A 17556-nucleotide genomic window follows, 5' to 3' on the forward strand; every position below is an offset into this window, starting at 1 on the left:
GAAAAAAGTAGCTTCTGCATACCACACTCCCTTTTCAAAACAGAAGGAAAACACTACATTTTTTAGCATAGTCTTCGAGAATTCCTCTGCTTTTTTTGAGAATCTCCCGGCATTGTTCACTAAGCAGGAGCATACTACCACAAAGCCTTCTGGTGGATAAAGCAAATGCTATTACACCTTTAGCATTCTGAACATATCTGGGTCATTAGAAAATTTAAAACCATGACTTTTCACCACTCCCACCCAGAGATGGGTTTGACCTCAGTCGCATAACTGGCAGTGACCCAGGCTGGCCACGTCCCTGAACTGGTTCCCTGGTCTCTGCTGCCATTGCTGGCGTGTTTTTAATCAGTTTTTAATGGTCTTTGCGCATGCACAGAAAAAATTACAATGAACTGCGCATGTGTGAGCAACACATGTCTGGTGTGCATGCACGAAGTGAACCACTACCAACATCATTAGGAACCCACTCCTGCTCCCACTCCATAAGCTTTTTCAATCTCCAAGTTATGGAAATTTGTTTCTATAACAGCAGTAAGAGTCGGAAGACTGGGCTCTGCTGATTGGCCTGGGGAGCATCACACTGGAGGTGGCTACTAGATTGATAGAAAGTCACATCCCTACCCCCACTTGCTCCCTGCTTCCTCACCCATCCATCTTTCATTCCCATAGGGTGACATTTTCATTGTTTCCTTTTTCACTGTTTATTCTAGTGTTCCATTACTTTGCTATTGTTACGTTTACACTTCTTTACTTTTTCTGCTTTTATTGTTGTAAGCCACCTAGAGTAGTCCCATGGCAAGATAGATGGCAAATAAATTTGATAAATAAATAAATTGGATAAATAAATACATTTGACAGATAGATAGACAGACAGATAGATAGATAGATAGATAGATAGATAGATAGATAGATAGATAGATAGATACATACTGTATTTTTAAGCGTATAAGACCACCTTTTTCTCTCAAAAACAGAGGGTGAAAATCTGGGTGCATCTTATACACTAAATACAACATTTTTGGCCTCCTGAAACCCCGCCCCCTTTGCAAAAATGGCTGTGAATAGCCTTTAGGCGGCTTCCAGAGTGCTTCTGGGGGCTCGGGAGGGCAAAATGAGCGAAAAATGGATCATTTTTTGCTCATTTTTGCCCCCCCCCAACCCTCAGGAGCACTCTACAATCCTCCTAAAGACTATGCATGCCCTTTTCTTTTGACAAAAACAGGCCCGTTTTCACGAAAAACAGGCTATTTTTGGGAGGTCTGCAGAGTGCAAAAACTTTTTTAAAAATTTGCTTCTTCAAAATCATGGTGTGTCTTATACTTTGGTGCGTCTTATACTCCGAAAAATACAGTAGATAGATAGATAGATAAATGTATGTTAAGGCTTTTCTGGACAAACTGTTAGGAAAAGTTATTGCACTTGTGGAATCTCTGAAGCTTCAAGGCTGCTTTCTTTAAAATCACATTGTATGTTCATAGTACTTTGACCTCTAAAATTGTTGCTGACAAGATTATAATAATCTTTGCTAATCTGGTGGTTTTCATTGCAGTTTCTGCTATGGAGATTTGGGGGCTGTCCAATCCTGCACGGTCTGACTGTTTTCTTCAGACATTCAGAGCCTGATCATGGGAGAGAGGTGCCCTTTTATGCATCCTGCTTCCTCCCATCATTAGAATGCTGAACACTTGAAATGAATTTATTATTATTTTTCTGGCTAAAGCTGCATTCCGCTCCCAGGATTCGATACTCACCAACACAAGGTTGACTCAGCCTTCCATCCTTCTGGAGTTGGTAAAATGGGGGCTCAGATTATTGAGGTCAATAAGCTGACTCTGTAAACAGCTTGGAGAGTACTATAAGGTACTAGGAAGCCGTATATAAGTCTAAGTGCTATTGCTATTGAAATCAAGTGCCAATCTTCCTAAACATACTTCTGAACCAAACAGGAAGGTTTTGCCAGCATTACCAGTTAAGGTCAGACTATTGTGAAGACTGTGACCCCTTGGTACCTTTTCATCAATATCCTTATAAGGTGACCAACTTTTTTACAATGAAAAGGAGGACAAAATACATTTTATTGTCCAAAATGCTAAAGTGACCAACTTTTCTACAATGAAAAGGAGGACAAATAAATTGGAAAAAATATATCGTAAATAAAAGAAATATTTTATTCATTGCAACAATAATACACTAAAATATGATATATGCATAATAAAACATTTGTAACATTTTATATTGTAATTATGCTTACATGCCTGTTAATTATTATTTAAATGAGTACTTTTCCATTGAATTAATATTTTTTGTCAATGTGTCATCTTCTAACAATATATTGGAAATATCTGAACAAGAAATATCCTTCATATTGAATTTTACGGCAAGTGCTGCAGCTAGAGTATCAACATTCAATCTCGATTTCTCACTTGTCCAAAAATCATTGGCAATTGAAAAAACTCTTTCAACTGCTGCATTAGTTCCAGGGCAGCACAACGTAAATTGAACAAGTATAAATAAATTTTCACATGGAATATGTTCATTTTTGAAATGGCTGAAAATATCCACCCATCTTTTATCAATTTCAACATATTGATTTTCCCATTGTATTAATTTTTCAAAACTTAAATATACATTCAGTCTTCTAATTTCTTCAAAGAGACAATTGTCGTCTATTTTAATGTCTGGCATTTCTTTAGATAAAAACTCAACACAAGATTCAATATCTGTCCAATATACTTGCGATGAAGTAAAAAAACACCATTGAAAGCTGTTATTTCCCGTGATGTTTGTTTCAGACCATTCTTCGATATATTGAAAACATGTTTGGTAAAAATTCTGCACTTCTTTGATAAACTTTTCCATTATGCCCGGATTTGATTCCTCTAAATCTGACAATTTTCTTTTTATAATTAAAGGAAGAAATTTATCTTCAAATCGAGATTTATATTGAAGGATAAAGTCATTCAAAATAAGACTAACTTCTGTAGCTGAAATGCGTTCACCTTCAATCTTTTGAATTGCTTTGTGAAAAATAGATGCTTGACTGTGTACAAAATACATTAATATCTCAGATATTTCATTATTGAAAAACGATTCCAGGATTTTAGGACATTTATCTAAACTTAAAAAATATGAACGGAGAGGCTCAAATAATTGTAGAACACGCTCTACAGCAGGTGTTAGAGCAAGCCATCTAACTTTTGAATATCCTAAAAGTTTTTTGTATTCAACATTCGCTTCTTCACAAAATTGTTTTAAAGTAGCCACACGAACGGTAAAACGACTAAAATACAAATAAATCGTAGTTATAATTACTTCTACATCAATTGGCATGGCACATGATGCCGTGTTGATTGCATTTGACAAAATATGTGCATTACAACCTATTCCTAGTATTTTCTTTTGGAGTAAATGTTGTAATTTTACATACACATTATTCACCCCTTTGCGTCTTCGCCCACCAAAATTTGTGTTTGTATTATCAGCTGTTAGTGCAACAACTTTGGATTTCAAATTGTTTTCATTTATTACTCTGTATAGATGGTTTGACAAAATTTCAGCAGTTTCACCCTCAATGGATTCTAAATTTAAAATTTTTACTTGAATCCCCTTGGTAACATTAAAATATCTTACTAGTATTGGATACAATTTGGTTTCATTATGATTTGATGCATCAGATAAAACCGTTACAAATGCTGCAATTTTCAAGTCTGCTGTAAGTATTTTATCACAGTAATTTTTAAATACTGATTTAATAATAGCCTCGCATTTTGTCCTGGCACATGAAAACTTAGCATTGTGAAACTTTTTCAATAAATTAGTTGTACAATCCATACTACGAAAACTTTGATTGTGAATTATGGTATGAAATGCAAATGTTCCCTCCATTGCAGCTAACTGTTTTTCATCTTCAGAATAATTTGAAGTTTTAAAAAAACGTGTTACTTTACTACTGGAAGCTGATCCATCTAATGATTGATTATGTTTGTTGGTAGACAAGTGTTTTGTTATAGCTGCTCTGCCCCCAACTGCAATACAAAATTCTCCTCTGCAAATATTGCAGAAAACAATGGCATTTTTCTTTGATATGAGGAAAGGAAATTCCTTTTTCAATTGATCGTTGAAATGGCATTTCCTCTTTTTTGATTTTTCCATCCCTAAATGAAATTTAAAATTAAAAATAAAATATAAAGCTGCACGAACGATGCAAGCACATTATGAATAAATAAAATTAATTATTACAACTGAAACTTTAACATAAGCAAATAACTTCACTAAAATTTAAATTTAAATTATTTTACACTTCTGTTGACAACAGGGTTACAACTTGTAAATAAAAGTATACATATTTGCAGTGAGGTTTATAGCTAGTGAGGCAGCAATTTTTTTAGACTTGTGGACTTCAACTCCCAGAATTCCACAGTCAGGCATGCTCAGTTGCGACTTGCTGCCCTCCGCCCTGGGATTCGGCCACGGCACCGCCTGCCAGAGCTGCGCGGAATCCGGGGCTCGCTTGTCAGGCGAGGGCAGCGCAGATGGGGAGCGGACGGAGCGGAGGAAGCCTCTCCACCCCCCCACTTCCCACACCCAAAAGAACAAAGGGAACCTCTGCCGCTGCCCGGGCAACCTGGCCAGCCTCTCTTGCAGCGGCTCTCTGGTGCCGAGCTTGGGAGTCCCTGAAGGACTGCAAGCACCGCAGGGGGCTGCAAGCACCGCAGCCTGGACTGGAGCCTCGAGTCTAGGGCAGTGAGTCATTCGATAGGAAACTTGCCTCTTGGAAGGAATGACTCGGCTTGGCTCCTGCTTTGTCTCTCCTGCCTCTTCACTTCTCCGTTCGGTCATTGGGCGGCAGATCGAAAGCGGGAGCCAAGCTGGGTCATTCCTCCCAAAAGGCAAGTTTCCCATCAAATGACTCACTGCCCTGATGATGAAAGGTTAGGCTGTGCCTCACTTGCCTCACCAAATTATTAAATGGATAAATTAATGAATTAATAAAACGTGAATTGTACTTGCCTCTGTATTATTGAATATTCACTGAGAAAGAAATAATTACCGGGAGTCATTCAATTGCCGACGTGCCGTGTCGTGTTTTGATAAACAAAGCCACTTGCACGCGGCGCTCTATCTCAAGATCTCTCGTGTGGAGCGCATGCGTCTCATAATTACTGGAAATATCGAAAAGGAGGACATGTAGGAGGACACTTTTCGAGGGAGGACAGAACTTACAAAAGAAGGACTGTCCTCCCTAAAGGAGGACGGTTGGTCACCTTATACATTAATATCTAGAAGTTCTTATTATTTCTTTTCCAGAGTTCCAAAACTATAATATTGTCCATATTACTTATATTACTACACTTTAATACTATTTGCTATTGCTGCATTTCTTATTCTTCTTAAATCAGTCGGGACCTTCCACGTCTAGAAGTCATCGCACTGAAAAATATGCTATTGATTAGACATCTTGTTTTGAATTATTCAGAAGGCTCTGGTTCTGCTAATGTCCTTTCTTTTCCTGTGGTTTCTGTCAACTGGGTTAGAGTATTTAAAATTATCCGGAATATGACTAGAGAAAGGTGAAATTGTCAGTGGGATTTGGTAAATTGCTCATTTCCCCAATGTTCTAAATTGTGAAAATATGGCGGCCTGTTGACCTCCCTGAATAAGCCGTTGTATACCATATATAGGAACGCAGTGGCTCAGTGGCTAAGATGTTGAGCTTGTTGATCAGAAGGTTGGCAGTTCAGTGGTTCGAATTCCTAATGCCGTGTGAGCTCCCGTTGCTTGTCCCAGCTTCTGCCAACCTAAAAGCATGTAAAAAATGCAAGAAGAAAAATAGGGACCACCTTGATGGGAAGGTAACAGCACTCTGTGTGCCTTCGCCATTTAGTCATGCCAGCCACATGACCACGGAGATGTCTTCAGGCAGTGCTGGCTCTTTGGCTTTGAAACAGAGATGAGCTCCGCTCCTAGAACCAGAAATGACTAGCACACATGTACGGCAGAGGTGGATTGCTCCCGGTTAGGCCCAGATTGGGCAAACCGGTAGTATTGGTGGAGGGAGGCTCTGCCCACCCATCCAGACACTTCTACAAATGTGGGAACGTGCTTGAACCGGTAGTAGAAAAATTGGCAATCCACCTCTGATGTGCGGGGAACCTTTACACCATATATAGCTAAGGTAGCCATGGATATTCTATTTATCCACTTCTTGGGTCATACAGTACACAGAACCATAAACTAACCACCCAGTGTTGGCTTGCACAACATACTAGTCTAAAATGTATATTTTGGCATGTTGCACAAAACAGTAATAGAGAGAGGAGTTTGGGGAAAGGAATATATTATTCCAATAAATTATTCTGGCTTATGTACTGAAATGAAGTTCATTAGCATGCAGCTGGTCTCTCCATCAGAAAGCCACAATGTTCTCTCGTTTTGCTAGATGATGAAGAATTTTAATATAATATAGCAGGAGGAACACCACGAAACCACCCATTGGGATAACTGCTTTTACATTAAGAATAGTTTCAATAGTAACTTGGTATTTTTAATATCAACATTTACACAACTGCTGAAATTACATGGGCACTTGCCTTACATTCCCCAAAGAATTGAAGCACTGCTTTAGATTCTCAGAACTCTGTATAATATAATATGGAACAAAGTAACTTAAGAGTGGTAAGAGCTATATGCTCAGTAGTTTACCACTGAATAACCAACTTTAAAATGATCTTTTACTTTCAAACCATGTTATCTATATTGAGATTTCAAGCTAGATGGCTAACCTTCAAAAACCATTTATGAACAACTGGATACGAAAGTAATATTATAAAATTTTATCAGATAAAAAAAACATATCAAAGAATTCTGGTGACTAATACACTTTATTGAAAGGCTTACTTAATTCCACTGTGAGAGGTGGTTGAACTCACCTGCACCAAAAGGCTCCAGGCAACCTCAGATGATCTCAACAAACACAATAGATTTTTAATACATTACAATTATTAATCTGTAAGATACTGGTAATCAGTCTCACGTGTAACCTCCACCTGCAAAGCCTTTTGGTCTTTCTCTCACTCCCCAATTATCCAATTTAGGTCCTACATCAATGTAACCACTCTTTTCATTGGATGAACTTATGGTTTACAAAAAGCGTATGTCTTGCAATAAAATGTATTAGTTTGAAATGGTTCTATTACCCTGTTTCCCTGAAAAACGGACCTCCCCAGATAATAAGCCCAATCAAGCTTTTGAGCGCATGTGCTAAAATAAACCCTCCCCAAAAATAAACCCTCTCCAAAAATATTGCAACACAGCAGAAGCCATGAGGTGACTATGCTCTCTGCCTCCTGCACCTCAAAAATAATAAGAGTTCCCCAAAATAAGGCCAAGTGCTTATTTTGGGGGTCAAAAGAAAATAAGGCCCTATCTTATTTTCAAGGAAACATGGTAAACTCCTGATTTTTTGTTGTCATATATTAACATAGAGAGCTAGTACATTGGATAAGGCACCAAACTAGAAACCAGGAGACTGTGAGTTCTAGTGTCACCTTAGATACATGGCCAACTGAGGTGACCTTGCACCAGTTATACTCTCTTAGCCACAAACCACTTCTGAAATCGTGCAAAGAAAATAGCAAGGATTAGGCCAGTTAGTTGACTGGAGTCACACATACACCCATACCCAAATTAACATGACTCTATTACATTATCAGATATTTTTGTCAGTCTTGTGAGAAGACACTCTAAAAATCTGGTTAAATGAACAGATACATTCTCTTTTTGCACTTTAGACTTTTTGCTGAGATCCTATCATCTTGAAAGAAAATGATGAAGCTGCTGTATGGTATACCCTTTTTAATGCTTGCTTTCACCATGATGGAAGGTCGTCCAAAACTCTTAGGTAAGTATCAGCTAATTTTTGGGTTTTTAAAAAAATGAAACCTGAATTAAAACTCAAGATAAATCTAAAAACAGATCAAAATATAGACAGTCCAGCAGCACGGTAGATTCAATCACTGTTGGAAGACCTGAAGATCTAGGTTGGAGACTGATAGTCCTGGGCAAAATCTATCTCTGTGGTTACATCAATCAATGTATCATTCAGCTGACAATCAAAATTAACTGACAAAAAGGTACTCTTTTCAATTGCTCACTCATTTAAGAGGGAAGATTTGTTACATACCACTATTCAAATGCATCTTATAAGGTACAATCTGAACTTCTGACCCGAAAAACATCCATCATTAAATTTGAAAAAGTAATGATTACATTTGAACTAGACCCTATTTCTCATTTATCCTTTCTTATAGGTTGGTGAGGGTTTTTTTTCCCTGCACACTATGCAGCAACATAATGCTGTAGTGTATATACTTTATAGGAAGTCATATAAGGCTTTTCTCACTAGTCCAGTATCTATACCAGGGGTGTCAACTCACATTGTCACGGTAGCATCATGTGACGTATCACAACTTTTTCCCCCTTTGCTAAACTAGGTGTGGGCGTGGCCAATGCATGACGCATCCGCCCCGTGAGCCGTGAGTTTTACAGCCCTGATTTATGCTATGTCTGTCCTGTCTGAATAGAGATTCAGTATCCCTAATCTTCGATTATTAAAGTTCCACATGTCATTACTGAAACTTTAAGGTAGAAATCATGGAAGTATTTTAAATAAACAAATAGAGGTAGTGGAAGAATTTCAGATTAAGAGTGTAGCCTAACACATGTTTAATCAGTATGTTTAAGTTGGACTAACTTCAATATACATATACGGTGAAATTGGCACAATAATTACTGGAAACATTTGGAAAAGGAGCCATTGACTAAAACAGTTGACTTTGAATTAGCAAGTCAGTTTAATGCCTTTTGGATCAAAGCATCCTAACAAACCCTAATTTTTTATATACACTCCATGCAATTTTTTTTAAAAAGTGGGTTAAAATGTAATGTATGAGGCAGTTCTAAAATGTTGGTGTCTAATAGTGGCTCTTCTAATTTTATTTTTTTGCTAGATAGATTATATGCAAGCAAAACCAAAAATGTTATATTCATCTACATTTTTCTCAATCTTTTTTCAATGAATAACAGCAACTTTGTGGTCAAGATATGTTAACACCAGAAAACGCAATCTGGCACCTCATAATGATTTTGAGTAGAACTCTCATTGGTATTGCCAATTGACCTTGTTGATGTTGAGTATTGATAGCAAGTGAAGTTTAAATACATTTGTGCATTAAATTGCCTGCCATTTTCTAAAAGATAGTGTTTATTTATCAAATGGAAGAATGAATTGTACTGAGTGTTACTTTCCATTTAAGGCAGTGGTGAAATTCAATTTTTTTACTACCAGTTCTGTGGGCGTGGCTTGGAGGGTGTGGGCTTGGTAGGCATTGTGTGGGCTTGGTGGGCATGGCTTGGTGGGCATGGCAGGGGAAGGATACTGCAAAATCTCCATTCCCACCCCACTCTGAGGCCAGCCAGAGCTGGCATTTGCCAGTTCTCCGAACTACTCAAAATTTCCGCCACCAGTTCTCTGAACTACTTAAAATTTCTGCTACCAGTTCTCCAAATTACTCAAAATTTCCACTACCGGTTCTCCAGAACCTGTCGGAACCTGCTGGATTTTACCGCAGATTTAAGGGTATTTTACCTGGAGTGGCAAATCTATAATTTTGTTTTACAGGTCTTTACAATTTGTGTGTGTGCGCGCATTGTGTGTGTGTATGCTTGTGCCCTATATCAATCATGTTCTTTAGTTGATACACTAAAAAAGCCTAAATACAATCTTAATTAATAAAGAAGGAATATCTTTTTCAAAGCATATACGATGATTAAGCCAACTTTATCTTTTTTTCCTCCTCCAGAAACTAAATGTAAAACTCGTGCATTGGATATTGTCTTTGTGATCGACAGCTCACGTAGTGTCCGTCCCTATGAGTTTGAGACCATGCGGCGCTTCATGATTGACATCATCCATAATTTGGATGTAGGGCCAAACGCCACACGGGTTGGTGTGATTCAGTACTCCAGCCAAGTCCAGAACGTCTTCTCTCTCAAGTCTTTCTTCACCAGGGCAGAAATGGAGAAGGCCATCAATAGCATTGTCCCCTTGTCTCAAGGCACCATGACAGGCTTGGCCATTCAATACGCCATGAATGTGGCTTTTACCATACAGAACGGGGCCCGGCCACTTCACAGGAATATCCCCCGTGTGGCTGTGATTGTAACTGACGGGCGGCCCCAGGACCGTGTCACTGAAGTGGCTGCTCAGGCACGAGCTGCTGGCATTGAGATCTATGCTGTGGGTGTTCAGCGGGCAGATATGAACTCTTTGAAGGCCATGGCCTCCCCCCCACTGGAGGAACATGTCTTCTTGGTGGAATCCTTTGATCTCATCCAACAGTTTGGCAAGCAGCTCCAGGACAAGTTATGTGGTGAGTAAAGGAATAAAGCTTGCATTGAGACTGATTTTTATCCTTCTTGTTTTCCTTCTCTGTACCATGGGTAGGCAAATCTTTTTGAATGTGAAAGCTTCATTAAATTTGAAATCCCAAGTGCTCAAGTGGTGTTTCAAATGTGGGTCCATCTGTTTTGAGCATTTTGGAAATATTTCCAGTTGGAAAACAGCTCTATTTCCAACATTTCCCAAATGCTCAAAACAGACTGTTTACATTCAGAAGTGAAGGTTTGTGAAGGTTTTTCACTCAAAACTGTTCAAAAATAAAGCATGTCCTATATAGTAGCACTAATATAATTCGATTTATATTTATTTATTTAAGCACCCCTTTTGGGGTGGTTGTGATCTTCAAACTGGGCATATGTACTGATTAAAGATCTCAAAGATCCACCTTTTCAGCAGCCGTTCTTGGTTTCAAATAACTTACTGTATTCCAGAAATATGTATTGTATATAAGTAATGGGAGGGGATTATTTCCATTACTATTTTTGTGTTCTGGTTATTGCTTCATTTCTATTATTCCATGTTGCCTGGGGAAATCTGGGAGTTGTCACCCCGCCCCCTCCATGTTGCAGAATGGCCAAGGTTGAGAAATACTGCTAAAGGATCTTTTCTATCCAAATTTCCAGCTAAAGAGAAAGAAATTTAGGTGGAGGCACATGCTTCCACAGGAGCTCTGCTGCTTTAACAATATGACTGTTCCCAGCACATCTTTCCTTCTCAATATGCAAACTTACTTCTTCCAGGTGTTGATATGTGCACAGAACTTGACCATGGCTGCCAGCACACTTGTGTCAGTATCCCAAGCTCCTTTTATTGCCAGTGCAAACCAGGATACAAACTTAACACAGATGGAAAAACATGCTCAAGTAAGAGTAATAGATTATTTAATTGATGGGTGAAATTTTGAAACCATGTTGCGAACAGTCACAAAGTTGTTTTTCTGCACCGAGGAAAAACATTTAAGTATTATTCTGCTATTTGTTTGCTATTTTTGTTTTATCAATAATGGCTGTGGGATCCATTGGTTATGGGGGTTGGAACTCTACAGCATGCTGGCTCCCTTTTTGCATTTTTTATTAAAAATATCTAGGCAATCAAGTGATTTAGTGGTCATAACGGGATGAGATAGATGATTACTGATGCAAATGATAATCTGCTGCCCCCCCCCCCCAGAAGTGTGCGTGTGCGTGCGTGCATGTGTACGTACATACATACATACATACATACATATACACATACATACATATGTACACACACATACACACCAGGGGTGGGTTCCCACAGCCATTACTGCTGGCTTGCTCATAGGTGAGCAGCGCACGGGCGTGCTTGATGTGTGCTGCACATGCATGCACAGTACAATAAAAATTGTTCTGTGCGTGTGCAGAAGTCGAAAACAAGTTTAGAACTGGTTGGAGGGCATGGCAGGTCTGAGTCACTGCCGGTTCCAGCGACCCAGGCCACCAAACCATTACTGGTTCGGCCAAACTGGTCCCAACTTTAGGAACCCACTACTGATACACAGACACACAATTAATAGCTATTGATTATATATTAGTTATGGTACCCAACATGGTGTTCAAAGAAATCAGTGCTCACGCTGTGTCATTTGGAAATTTTATCTCTTTCTGCATGTCTGTGAGTTCTTTGTTAATGGAAATAGCAAAGGGAGAGTCAGAAGTGCTGCTTATAGACAGAAATAAATGCTTGTAGCTAATGTGAAAGTAATAAACTAGAACATATATCTGTATCGAAGGCATTTTTTTCCTCTTTTTGCAAAATTGGGATTGGGTTCTCTGTTAGTTTTCCCAGTAGGAAACACTCCTCTGGCTTTTTCCTCTGAAGTTCAAACTCTGAATTCTGTTTTACTCCTGCAGTCATTGATCCTTGTGCTAATGAGGGACATGGCTGTGAGCACCAGTGTGTTAATTCACAAGGCACCTTCACTTGCCGTTGCCGGACGGGCTACAAGCTTAACCAAGACAAGAAGACCTGTAGCAGTGAGTAAAATCTGCATTGCTTCAGCAGCTATAGGGAGAAATAACCATTCTGCAGCTGCTGTTGAAAATTGGGTGTGCTTGATGTGTGCTGCGCATGCATGCACAGTACAATTTATTTATTTATTTATTTATTTATTTATTTATTTATTTATTTATTTATTTATTTATTTATTTATTTATCTATCTATCTATCTATCTATCTATCTATCTATCTATCTATCTATCTATTTATTTATTTATTTATTTATTTATTTATTTATTCTTCGCACTTCTAGACCGCCCCCTCTCCCAAAAAGGACTCGGGGCGGTGTACAGTCCACACAGCAAATAACAGATAATAAATACAAATATAAATATAAATATAAATATACATATGGAGGAGGTTAAAAAATTAAAAGAACTGTACAGAAGAATATGAATATGGCTCTAAAAGCCCTAAAATCAATTAGATTTAAAACAATACCCTTAAAATACCAGTTGAGAATATATTTCCAGGAGGTAACAGTTGTAACAGTTATAGTTATAGTTATGCCAGGCCAGCTAATCGAAACAGGTGAGTCTTCAGTTTTTGTCGGAAGGAGCGGAAGTTTGTGGTGGTTCTAATATCGGGGGGGAGGTCATTCCAGAGGGTTGGGCCCATCACAGAGAAGGCCCTACTCCTTGGCGCCGCCCGCTGGCATTGCCTAGTGGACGGCACCTGGAGAAGCCCCTCCCTGTGAGAGCGGATTGGCTGCAGGGATGTATGTGGGAGGACGCGATCCCGCAAGTAACTAGGTCCTATGCCATGGAGCGCTTTAAAGATGGTAATCAGAACCTTGAAACGCACCCGGAAAACCACAGGCAGCCAGTGCAGCTCGCGCAGGAGTGGTGTTACGTGGGAGTATCTGGAACTCCCCATGACAACCCGCGTGGCCGCGTTCTGGACTAGCTGCAGTCTCCGGGCGCGTCCCAAGGTAAGCCCCATGTAGAGAGCGTTACAGTAGTCTAGGCGAGACGTCACCAGTGCATGAGTGACTGTGCGTAGGGCATCCTGGTCCAGTAGGGGGCGCAATTGGTGCACCAGGCGAACCTGGTGGAATGCCCCCCTTGCCACGGCTGCCACATGGTCATCCATTGACAGCCGGGCATCTAGGAGGACGCCCAAATTGCGCGCCCGTTCCACAGGGGGCAATTGCTCGTCCCCTATGGCCAGCGATGGGGTCAGCTGGCTGAACCGAGGTGCCGGTAGCCACAGCCACTCAGTCTTGGAGGGGTTGAGTTTGAGTCTGTTGTCCCAAATCCAGACCCCGACGGCTTCCAAACACCGGGACATCACTTCGACAGCCTCGTTGGGGTGGCTTGGGGTTGAAATGTACAGCTGGGTATCATCAGCGTACAGATGGTATTCAACCCCAAAACCATGGATGATCTCGCCCAGCGGCTTCACATATGCATTGAACAGAAGGGGCGAGAGGACCGACCCCTGCGGCACTCCACAAGAGAGTAGCCTCAGGGTCGATCTCTGCCCCCCTGTCAACATATATTGCATCCAGCCGGAGAGGTAGGAGCCGAACCACCGTAGAACGGTGCCTCCGACTCCCATCCCCTCCAGCCGGCGCAGTAGGATACCATGGTCGATGGTATCAAAAGCTGCTGAGAGATCTAATAGGACCAGGATAGAGGAGCAACCTCTATCTCTGGCCCTCCAGAGATCATCAACCAACCAAGGCTGTCTCTGTGCTGTGCCCGGGTCGGAAGCCGGACTGGCGTGGGTCTAGATAGTCGGATTCATCGAGGTGACGAGGAAATTGCTGCGCCACCACATTCTCAACAACCTTCGCCAGAAAGGGAAGATTGGAGACTGGACGATAATTAGCTAGCTCCATTGGGTCAAGTGAAGGCCTCTTGAGTAAGGGCCTCACCACCGCCTCTTTCAAGGCAGTTGGTAAGGATCCCTCACCCAACGAGGCATTCACCAGGCCCAGAAGCCAGCCTCGTGTCACCTCCCAGGATGCCAGTACCAGCCAGGAGGGACACGGGTCCAATGAACATGTGGTGGGTCGCAGCCGTCCACGCAACCTGTCCAAATCCTCGGGGGCAACAGAGTCAAACTCCTCCCAGAGTGGACTCACAAGACTCGCTGTTGACGGCCCGTCCAGACCACTGGAGGGGGCCCATCTGCTTCGGATCTGAACGACTTTGTTCTGCAGATATTCTCCAAACTCCTCTGCTCTTCCCTGTAAGGGTGCCCCCCGCGTCTCTTGCACCAAGAGGGAGCGGGTCACCCTAAACAGGGCGGCAGGGCGGTTATCCGCAGACGCAATAAGAGCGGCACAATGTCTACGTTTGGCCGCTCTCAATGCCACAAGGTAGGTCCGTAAATAGGCTCTTACCTGTTTTCGGTCAGACTCGGAGCGTGAGGACCTCCACCTGCTCTCTAGACGTCTCCTATGGCGCTTCATCACCCTCAACTCCTCGGTGTACCAAGGAGCCCGGGTGGGTTGCTGCCGTATGAGAGGTCGCAAAGGCGCAACCCGGTCCAAGGCCCCAGCCGTCGCCCTATTCCAGGCGGCCACTAGGTCCTCCGACCGAGCGTGGGTCAGGGCTACAGGTAATGGCCCAAGCTCCGTCTGGAACCTATGTGGTTCCATCAGGTGCTTGGGGCGGTACCAGCTTGGACAGACTGGCTCTGCCTCCTCGCGGTGGGGGGTAGCGCCAGGGAAGTCTAGCCAGAGACATGAGTGATCTGACCATGACAGGGGAGTAATATCTAAATCCCCTATTCCCAGATCACTCGTCCACTGCTCAGATACAAAAACAAGGTCCAGTGTGTGGCCACCTTCGTGTGTGGGGCCCTGAATTAGTTGGGTCAGGCCCATGGCTGTCATGGAAGCCATGAACTCCCGAGCCATCTCGGATGCTGCTCCCGTCGACGGCAGGTTGAAATCCCCCATAACTAAAAGTTTGGGGATCTCCACCGCCGTCTCCGAGATCAGCTCGAGGAGCTCGGGCAGGGCTGCTGACATATAGCGAGGAGCCAAGTATACAATCAGCAGACCCCACTGCCTCCCTGGGCCCCATTTCACACCAAGTGACTCACACCCGGGTATCTGAGGAACAGTGAACTCCCTCGGCTCTAGACCATCCCGTATAACTACCGCCACCCCTCCACCCTTACCCAGGGCCCGAGGCTGATGGAACGCATGGAAACCCGGTGGGCACATTTCCACGAGGGGTAAACCACCCTCGTGACCCAACCAGGTCTCCGTTATTCCTGCAAGGTCCAGCTCCCCCTCAGAGATCAACTCATTAATGAGGGGGGCCTTGTTGGTCACGGACCTTGCATTGCAAAGCATCAGCCGCAGGCCCTGTCTCTGTAGTTCCCGACCACCTAGGTTGCGGGGGTTGGTACAAACGACCGGGCGTAGCCAGCAGCCATGGTCTCCCAACCGACCTTGTGATCTTCTCTTGTCCTCGCATCCCCCCCTCCCCGCGACCGTTGTAATAAAACAACCCTCTACTGGAATAGCTTGTTCCCTCTCCCCCCCCACTCCGCTCACTTCCCTCCTGGACTCACCTGTTCATCTGGCACTGGCTTCCCTCCTGGCCTGGTTATCCCCCCCCTTCCCAGAACCCCCTAAAAACAATATAAAACATTTGGATAAAAAGCCCCTCAGCTTCCTCTTCTTCCACCTCTCGGGGTTCACAAACCCGTCATCAAGGCTGGCCCTTGAGAGAGCCAAGGGCCATACCTGCGAGAGAGGGGCCTCCCGCAGGCGGAGCAGGTCTGACCTCGAATAAATTGATAAGTTGTTAACAGTCCCAGTAGGGTAAGGGTGCAGATAATACAAAGTTAATAGTTAATAGCCGGTAGGGCTAGAGTCTCAATGGAGGGCGGGTTTTTTTTTAGCATCCAGGTGGTACTTGGTACTTGGAGGAAGGGGGGGGGAAGGCAAGAGATGATTAAATATCCCAGATGGTGGGGGAAAGCAAAGGTGGTAGAAGATGGTAAAGGGTAGATGATAATTCAGCTCAGCTGTTTCCAGGTGGATGTAGCCCCCCTGATGGATGGGGGGTGGGGGCATTCTTGGCCCAGCTGCTTAGCTCCTAGGGTTGACCCTCTAGAGTCAGCAGGGCCCGGGAGGGCTATGGGAGCAGCCAGGAGCGACAAAATATCCCAAAGGAGTCCCTGGCTGCGGCTCCCTCCATTCGTCCATGGCCGTAGCCATCTCCCTTTGCCTCTTCAAGCTGCCTCCGGCTGCTTCCCAGTCCTTCTCACCTATCAGATGTCTCTCCAGCATCCCGTTACGTTCCGTTGCTCCCCTTGTGCCCTTCGATGTCTCTGGGGTCTCTCCGGTGTCTTCAGTGCCTCGGGAGCCTCTCGCCCCCTCCTCTTTACTTTCTTCCGGCTTTTTCGGCATTTTTCGGCTCCAGCGCCGCCAGCGCAGCCGCACCGCGCAGCCGCACCGCGCCATCGCCATTGTTCTCTCCTTGCCGCTAGCTGTTTACAGCCCTCCGATCCTCTTCTCCCTCCGATCTTCACCGACCACCCTGGCGGGCCAAAACAAGCCCGAAACATGCCTGGGTGGTCGGGTTATCCAACTCTCGGCCCCCTTCGATGATATGGGGGCCGGCAGCAATCCCCTACCCGGTCGGGAGCTCCATGGTGCTCCTGGAGCTCAAGAGGCGACCGCCATCGCTGGAAGCTCCTCCTCCTTTTCAATAAAAATTGTTCTGGGCATGCACAGAAGCCAAAAACAAGTTGAGCATCGTTTGAGGGCAATACATTAAACATCATCCTATATTGTTTTTGTAGAAGAAAAATTCTGCCCAAAGCCAGTTCTTTAGGTGCATCCTTGACCTTGGATAGGTTATTAGTTTCATATAATAATCTGGCTGTTATGCAGCAATGGTCTGAGTCACTGCCGGTTCCAGCCACCCAGGCCGCCAAACCATTACTGGTTTGACCAAACCAGTCCGAACCGGTAGGAACCCACCACTGATACACATACACACAATTAATAGTCATTGATTATATATTAGTTATGGTACCCAATGTAGTGTTCAAAGAAATCAGTGCTCATGTATGTAACAAACTAGAGTCTAGATTATTTTGTT

The 17556-nt window shown here is 43.0% G+C and overlaps 1 protein-coding gene across 1 annotated transcript in view; it reads left to right on the forward strand.

Annotated features, from left to right (window-relative positions):
- MATN4 (matrilin 4) overlaps nucleotides 1-17556 on the forward strand; it is a 71991-nt gene that overhangs the window by 37153 nt on the left and 17282 nt on the right. Inside the window, exons 2-5 of the mRNA XM_081947553.1 lie at nucleotides 7794-7903; nucleotides 9864-10433; nucleotides 11203-11325; nucleotides 12337-12459. Of these exons, the coding sequence (XP_081803679.1) occupies nucleotides 7828-7903; nucleotides 9864-10433; nucleotides 11203-11325; nucleotides 12337-12459 (892 nt within the window). The 5' untranslated portion in view covers nucleotides 7794-7827. The remainder of the gene's footprint in view (nucleotides 1-7793; nucleotides 7904-9863; nucleotides 10434-11202; nucleotides 11326-12336; nucleotides 12460-17556) is intronic.

The sequence above is a fragment of the Natrix helvetica genome, assembly GCF_964273705.1.
Source record: "Natrix helvetica genome assembly, chromosome: 3".
In the NCBI taxonomy this organism is placed as follows: Eukaryota; Metazoa; Chordata; class Lepidosauria; order Squamata; family Natricidae; genus Natrix; species Natrix helvetica.